Below are 7,717 nucleotides of genomic sequence, written 5' to 3' on the forward strand. Positions count from 1 at the left end.
CGTCTTCGTGGGTGCATCATCGGATATGGAAACGGCCGCCGGACCAATGGACGGTGAGCACCAAGTGCAACAAAGCATTGACCTTCCCGCTGAAAACGACGACGTGCGGTCCACTGGAACCGGAACCACTGGCGCGGAGGAAAGCCTCAGCCTCGAGGCGGGCGACGGAAATTCCGAGAGAACAATGAACTCAGACAGCAGCTCCACTCCTTCAAAGAGGGACGCCGAACCGACATCCGCGGAGGACACCGAAGACGTCCCTTGGACTGAAAGGGCTGAATTTCTTGTTGAAAACGGCGAGGAGGTGCCACAGACAGTTGAAACCGCATCGGGTAACACAAGCACAGCGCCTGGGGAAACCGAGATCCCATCGAAGTCCAACGCAACAACACCCTCGGACACTGAAATTTTGCTTGACAACGGGCATTTGGGCGAGTTGGCGGCCATGTATCTAATTGGTGACAGCACCGTGCAAGTGTGTGTGTCTCGGGTGTTGTTGCTGCTGCTTCTGGGGCTGTGGGGCACTGCGGCTCTCTGTTGAATGAATTGGGAAGAGCAAAGTTGCGAAATTCTGTGGAGCAACAAAGGAGCGGCATCCCAGCATTACCCACTGAATTTTTTAAATTCCACTTCCTTTTTTTTTTTCCTTTTTTTTTTCCTTTTTTTTTTTCCTTTTTTTTTTCTTGTTCTTGTTATTGCTTTAATTATTTCCCTTATCTTGCTTGTTGCTTTAGGGCAATCACTATGGACGTTGTTTTTTATTATTATTTTTAATGGTTTAATTTGTTTAAATTTTTAAATTTTATTTTTCATCCCCCATCCCTTCTTTCCTTTTGCTTTTGGGGCAATCACTATGGACGTTTTTTTCTTTTTTACTCTTCCCTCTTTAATTGTTTCTTCTGCACTCTTCCTGTGAAGGGTGCCGTGTGTTTCCCGCCCAACTGCTCCACTCGCACACCCACCGACACGCTCATGACGACGGCCCTGTGCGCCTCGCCTGCTGCACGCATGAGGAGGGGCCGCGACGAACGGCGCGCTGAGGGAGCCGTGGCGTGTGGGCGTGCGACGAGGGCCTGTGGGGCGGAGCACACATTTCTTTCCCTCTTGTTTTGTTTTGTTTGCGTCCAGGGCGGGCAGACACCCGCAGCGCCACACACACACAGCCACGCCCTGCCGCTTTAAAAAAAGGATTTTGTTTGCTTTGCGTGTTTATTTCTTGCGCTGGCGCACCCTTCGGGGTCGGCCTCGTGAGCATTTCTTTCCCCCCTGATGATTTTTTTTTTCTTTTGCTGCGCTCACTCTCCCGATGGAGAGACGCGACTCCCGTCATGTCTGCGTGCTTCTCTCAGTCCCCACACACACGAGTGACTGTGCTCTGCGGGCCGCACTCACGCACCGATGAGAGGGCTGAGGGGAGCAGCAACACGCAGATGGCCCCATGAAATATAAACGATGTGCGGACACACATGGAGGGTCGGACGGTTGAAAGACATTTAAATATTTAATTTTCTTTTCGGACAAAATATGCAGACAGTTTCTGGAACAACATGGTAGTTAGGTGGAGTTTTGTGTTTTTTTCTTTTTCTTTTTATTATTATTTGGGTATAGCTGTAATAGAGGACGACATTTTTCTTTTCTTTTTTTCATTTTCATTTCTTTTTTTCTTTTCCTTTTTTTTTTTTTTTTTTCTTTTTTTCTAAGTGTGAGGTGTGGAAGGGTGAAGATGAATTTTTTTTAAATTTTAATAAAAAATTTATGAATTGCCGCTGCTTTGTCTGCAGTGCAATATCATGAGCTTGAGCAGTCTTTTTCTCTTTATTTCTGCCATGCACTTCTGCTGTACAGTTTTTTTTTTGTGCGTCCCTTCACATTCTCTGCTCCTGCTTTTACTTCTTTGCTTCGTGTGTCTGCAGGCACACACAACCACACAAAATGCACATTGCAGTAGATTTGGATGCATCTTTTGTAGCGTGTGCTGGCGGTTGCGGGTGGCTGCTGCTTCCTCCGTGGGTATGAAGGGAAGGAGGAGAGAGGGAGCGCGCACCGCGAGTCACTCTTCCTGCGGGTGTGATGCGCGCGGTGGGCTGCGACGGCTGTGGAGGGCGGCATCCTTTCGGTGTGCGCTTCTCCGCCGTTGTGCCGTGCGTTTGCGCATGTCATTTGTTATGCGCGTGCGTGCTGGGCATGTTTTTCCGGAGCGTTGGGCGGCCACCATCTGTCTATGGCGGTTTACGTGAGTGAGCACGTGCGGATGAGGGTCAGGGCGTATGGAATGAAGGAATGGCTTGAGGAAAGGGAAATTTGATTTTGAGGGTATTTGGACCGGATTCATTTGGCTGCGGTGGACACATGCACGACGGATGTGTTTCCGCATAATTGGGGGAGGATGCGACAGGATTTTCCGAAGTGGCCCGTCAATGCAATTCGGGTTTCATGGCACTGAGGCACAGTGGTCTTCCTGCAATGGCTGGTGACGGCCCCTAGTGGACCGGCGTATTTATTTTGCTGCTGCTGCTCGAGGAGGCGTATAAGTGCGATTTGAGGTGAGCGACGGAAGGGTCACACATCCCGCAGTGACGGTTGTCGTTGGCCCAGCGGGTGCCTCTGAAGGTTTTGTTGGATGCAACGTCCTTATGCCCGTCTCCGGATGGCGGCATCCCTGATGCAGCCAACGAACGGGGCTGGGAGCGACGGTGAGACGCAAGCACGTGTGGATGTTCGGAGCGGCCGGCGCACCGCACGCTGGGAGCATGGCACGGTGAGGGCCGGACCTAGAAAAGGGACACCGTGTGGGACGTCAATCTTCACTGCAGCGACCGCCACCGAATTCGGATTTGCTCGCACCTTCTGCGGTCCCTCTTCCTCCCCTCACTTCTGTGCCGAGGACTGTGCCGCGGGATCCAGCAGCGCGATGTTTGGCCGCAGGAACATGGCCCGAACAACTGATGTGTGTGTGTGTGTGGGGGGGATGTGCACTGCGAAGAAAATGAAAAAAATGTTGCGAGACGACCACCACCACCAGACCGGAGTGAAGTTGTGTTTTGTCCACTTGCGCGAGGGCGGCCTGCCACCTGGTCGGTTAGGAGGATTATTTTATTTTTGCGTTGTTGCGCTTTCTTTTTATTTCGCTGCGTTTTCTTGCGGACCTGCGAAGGGAGATTTGCAAGAAATTCCTGCGAGGCGTCCGTGCCGCCGTCGGAAAAGCGGATTCCCCCTTGAAAAACGCTACTTTTTAAATTTGTTTTGGGCGGGGTGTTCCTGTCGATTTAACGCGGCTTTGTTTTGCGGATTTGATGCGTGTGTTTCCGAGCGGTTCGATCAGTGCTCCCAGCCCACTCGGATGTGGTGTGCGCGTCGACGTGAAGGTGCCTGCCAGCCGTTTTATTGCCTTCCCCGCTGTGGCTGCCGCCGCTGCCTTCTTCTCTTCCTGAGGTCCTGCGGCTTCTTGACAAGATGTTTTGGAGAAGGCGTTGCCGCTCTTATCGTCCATGGTATTTTGATTCTCTTCTTGCGGTCAGGAGACATTGAACGAGAGGGGTTGCTGCCCTTTTGTTTTATTTATCCTCTCTGCCTGACGGCTAGTTCTACACAAACGTGCTCCTCGGCATCTCAGTTGGTGCTGGCGGGATTGCTTACGGTTGTCACTGACAATCGCATGCGCCACCTCTTCTCTGCTCCTTTTCAGTGTCGCATTTTTTTATTGATTGACGGACGCCATTCTGTCCGGCGTGCTACTTTGATTGGATTGTGTGGGACTGCTCGCCAACGCCATCGGAGAAAGCAGGCCGACTTTTTCACGTATTTAATTGCATCTTGCGCGCAGGTATTTTTCACATGTTCTGTTGGGCACTCAAACAGCGAGGGGTCCGGAACTATGCGTGCGTGGAATTCTTCCTGCCATGTGAACTGCGGACAGCACCGAGGGGCTGCCACCTTGACTCCGCAGAGTTGTTGCGTCTCTTTGCGGGGTTGGCAGGGAAATTCCATGTCTTCTGTTACTGCTGGTTTGTCCCCAAATGTTGTCACTCCATGCGAATAATGTGCTTCAGCGAGTGAGGGGGATGATAGGGTTTGTGTGCACTCTGATTGTGTTTGCCACTTTGTGCGGGCACGCAACACTTGATTGGTGGTAAAGTGGAGCGGGGCGATGCGTGGCCGCGTGCGGCCCATCGTTCACTGCACGATTGTGTGGTGCACATTGTGGTGCTGACCCTGCGATGTGACTGCGGTCTCCTGTGCGGCAATGGTGGTGGGTGGAGGAGATTGTTGGTCCGCGGCGGGACGGTGGGATCGTGCCTCCTTTATTTTTCTTTTGTGAAGGTGTGCACTTATTTTTGGTGTCGGTGATGAGGCAAACAGACCGACAACGTGGATAAAACAAAATAAAAAAGGACGATAGTGTGGCGGTGTTGGGGTTGGTTGCACGCCTCGCGTTGCTGCCGGGCGGTGGGCCTCGACTGCTTCACCGACAGGCGTCGCAGTGCGGCTGCATGGCGCACCGACCACCCCGCCGTGCGAGTGCCACGCCCAACGCCATTGGGACAGCGGGACGAAGCAGCCGTGAGTGTCCTTTGGAGCCAGCGGCACCTGCTGGCCGCAGTTGGGCGGTGCGAGTGGGACGCTTCACTGCACGGGTGTTGTGATGGCGCCTTGCAGCGGCTCTGGTGATGGATCCGACGCTGCAGCTCGACATGTGGTGGGGAGTGAAGTGTGGCCGCAGTGGACCATGAGCAGCACCAACATGAGGCTGAACGGTTTCCTTTGGAATTATGTTGGCGGCAGGGCGGCCGTTGATGAAAGACTACAATGTGACGATGGAGATGTTTGTTCAGGAGCCGGATGATTACGTACAAGACCAGCGGCTTCTTGAAGAAATTTTTAACTTAACTGCGCACCAAGCGCTGGAGGCCATTACTAAGCCACTTTACGAAGGTGTGTTCTCCCTCGGGCAATGGAGGGACTATGGAAGAAAAGCATACGATCACTCCTCTTGCAAGGGGAAAACCAAACGGAGTACTCACGCAGGTACTGACGGAAGCGAGGCGGGAGGCAGAGGAAAGGCTAAGACGAACGCAAGAAATGAAATTTACCATTTCCACTAATATCGATGGTGTACTGTTTAAAGGAAGAGCTCGCGTCAAGGAAATGAAGCTGAGCGACTATCTTACGAGGGAACTGGACGGCAGGGGCGTTGTGGACACCAATCGGGATGTATTGCTGGAGGAGTTTTTCAAGGACCCCACGAAGTATATCCGTGATAAGGAGCATTGAACGAAATACAGGCATCGGTTCATTATTTGAGTATGAATCGAGCTGCAAAGGGTGAAGTGATCCTCGATGAGGATATACGCAAGCTATGCGATAAGGGTGCCAACAATCTACCGGGGTGGTCATTAGCTGCTGCGGAGGTAAAAGCAACTGTTCATAACTCCACCAAACATTTCTTGGATGCGGCTGCCGGGGAGGCGAGGAACCCAACGACGACGAGCGCACCGGAGAAACTGGAGGGATGCTACGAGTCTGTGCACAATGCGAGGCGGAGCCATGCGGTGGAACTTCCGGACGGCGTGGAGCGAAAGAAAACGGGGATGGGAATGGGGGTGCGTGAGGGGAAGCCAGAACAGTCATGGACGTACAATAAAGCTGACGACGCTATCGAAAAGAATGACGCTGTGCAGCAATTCGGTGCAGCGTCTCAGGCTGATGGTGCTCGCCTCGGAGAAGGGATGGCCGTACTCGCGGAATACGATACAGGATTTTCCCAAGGACGTTTTTGTAAACTGTGAGGTGGATCGAGTGTGGCAGATCGTCAGGGGCGATCTAACCGCGTGGTTCAGCCCTCACGGTGAGACCGACTTTAAGTTCGAGCGACGTGTGTTGATTGGGACGCCCGGGATCGGGAAATCGGTGGCTGCCGGCTCGTACCTCCTCTACCAGCTGCTGCACTGCGATGTCGAGAAAAGCCAAGTGGTAGTCCACTGTTTTGGTGGAGGAGTTGCGTACGTGTCTGACAAGACCACCAGAGCGGTGACAAGATACGGCGATGAGGACATATGCATCTCGGAGTTGAAAAGTCTGAGGGGCCATGGGAGGATTGCGTATATTATCTACGATGTGGCAAAGGAGGGAACGCCGCCACCGAGACATTTTGCGCCCACTTCTGGATGGGGCATGATTGCGGTGTCATTCCCAAAGGTAAACAACTATGATGAGTGGGCGAAGCAACTACGAGCCGCGCGAATCATCGTGAATTGCCCCGACGAGATGGATGTGAAGGCGATGTGTGCATGGATAACGCGTGATGGGGCTAAAGAGAAACAAGCGGAATACTGGAAAGAGGTCAAAAAACACATGTATCTTTTGGGACCGATTCCACGTCACGTCTTTGATGAGGAGGCGTTTACGGAACGCTGTGGAGCGGTGAGGTTTGCATTGCAATCGATCAACGAGGTAACTGTGAAGAAGCACTTTTCACGGGGAGGTGAGTCGCCACGGTATTCTGAGGATCCGTCTCACAAGTCTGTGAAAGTTGTTCGGGAAATATACGCAGGCGGTGTGATCCTTTTCAATGCACCGATATCTTATTGCCTCGAGGAACGGGCGTTGGAACGATTCCCAAGTGCAACAGAATAAAATGGCTTTTTGAGGCTGATGTTGGCGTCGAAGGATAATATTTTGCCAATATTTTTTGGATGGCTTGCTTTGAAATTGTGCACGGAGAGTGCCTTTGTCAAGACAATAGGGACAAAACTCACGGAGTTTGAGCCACCAACAGGACGTCAAGCAAAGCCCTGCGTTTTGAAGTTGGCCCCTGAATTGCATCCCAAGGGAGATGAAGGTTTGCTGCCGAGTGAATATGAAAAAAAGATCCGTAAAATAAAGTACGGGGTGCTGTACAAACCGGCGGTCGCAAACCTTCCGCTGGTGGACGCCTTTTTTTTCTTGGTGTCCAATCCAATGACCCTGGTTGCGCTGCGGATGACTACGGCGGGTGGGCAACACACCACCGCCAGCACTGTGAGGCAGTTCACTGAGTGCCTGGCGGCATATTGTAATGGTTGGGAGGAATCATCCCGAGACATGTCGTGGGGGATATATTTATGTGCAGCACGCAGACAGCACGCCGATGAATGACTGGCAGAGTTGTGATGTCGTCAATTCCAATAATCTGAGCGAGGAGGGAAAAAAGGGGATTGTGGCGTTCTGGCACGAAGAGGTGCACCAATACCAGTTTGTGTTGACAACTGATTTTGTAAATAAAATCCGAAAAGTGTGAATACAATAATTTTGTAGAAAAGGGATAGGGAAGAAAGTTGAGGAAATAATTGGGGAAATTAGCGCATTGCGTTTGTCGTGAAATTTAACAGGCAATAATCTTCTGGGCCGCTGACTGGATCCTGAAATTATCTATATAAACCAAACAAGATAGGGAAAAAAGAGGGGATTAATGCAGAGGTAGTTAATTGCCTCAATGTTTTTCTTAATATATATATATATTCTGTTGGCCACTCACGTGGTCTTTTGTCCTCAGGACATAATTACTTACGAAGTGGCACACTTTGGGGTCCTCCAACCACAAGATCCCGCCGCTCCCTTCGCCAATTCCTGAAGTGTAAAAACAAGACCGCGTGATATTCCGTCTGCGGGGTTTTCCGCAGACCGTACGTAGGCAGAGGATGCCTGTATTCCGCGAGAGTCAACAAACTCATATATCCGT

The 7,717-nt window shown here is 51.6% G+C and overlaps 1 protein-coding gene and 1 pseudogene across 1 annotated transcript, besides 8 other annotated features; both read left to right on the top strand.

Moving 5' to 3' along the window:
• Positions 1 to 1,438: a sequence feature (heterozygous, Esmeraldo-like haplotype).
• Positions 26 to 541, top strand: Tc00.1047053506449.10 (trans-sialidase, putative; the record flags this gene model as incomplete). The annotated part of the gene is made up of 1 exon (XM_803221.1): positions 26 to 541. One exon carries the CDS (start codon positions 26 to 28, stop codon positions 539 to 541), a length of 516 nt encoding a protein of 171 aa, XP_808314.1.
• Positions 635 to 685: a microsatellite.
• Positions 755 to 810: a sequence feature (AT_rich).
• Positions 1,439 to 7,717: part of a sequence feature (areas not merged during assembly with more than two copies in the genome that could not be assigned to a particular haplotype) that runs on past the window's edge.
• Positions 1,627 to 1,696: a sequence feature (T-rich).
• Positions 1,727 to 1,757: a sequence feature (AT_rich).
• Tc00.1047053506449.30 lies at positions 4,399 to 7,278 on the top strand (annotated as a pseudogene).
• Positions 7,341 to 7,717: part of a mobile genetic element that runs on past the window's edge.
• Positions 7,370 to 7,590: a mobile genetic element.

This window comes from Trypanosoma cruzi, assembly GCF_000209065.1.
Source record: "Trypanosoma cruzi strain CL Brener chromosome Unknown tcruzi_1047053506449, whole genome shotgun sequence".
Classification (NCBI taxonomy): Eukaryota; Euglenozoa; class Kinetoplastea; order Trypanosomatida; family Trypanosomatidae; genus Trypanosoma; species Trypanosoma cruzi.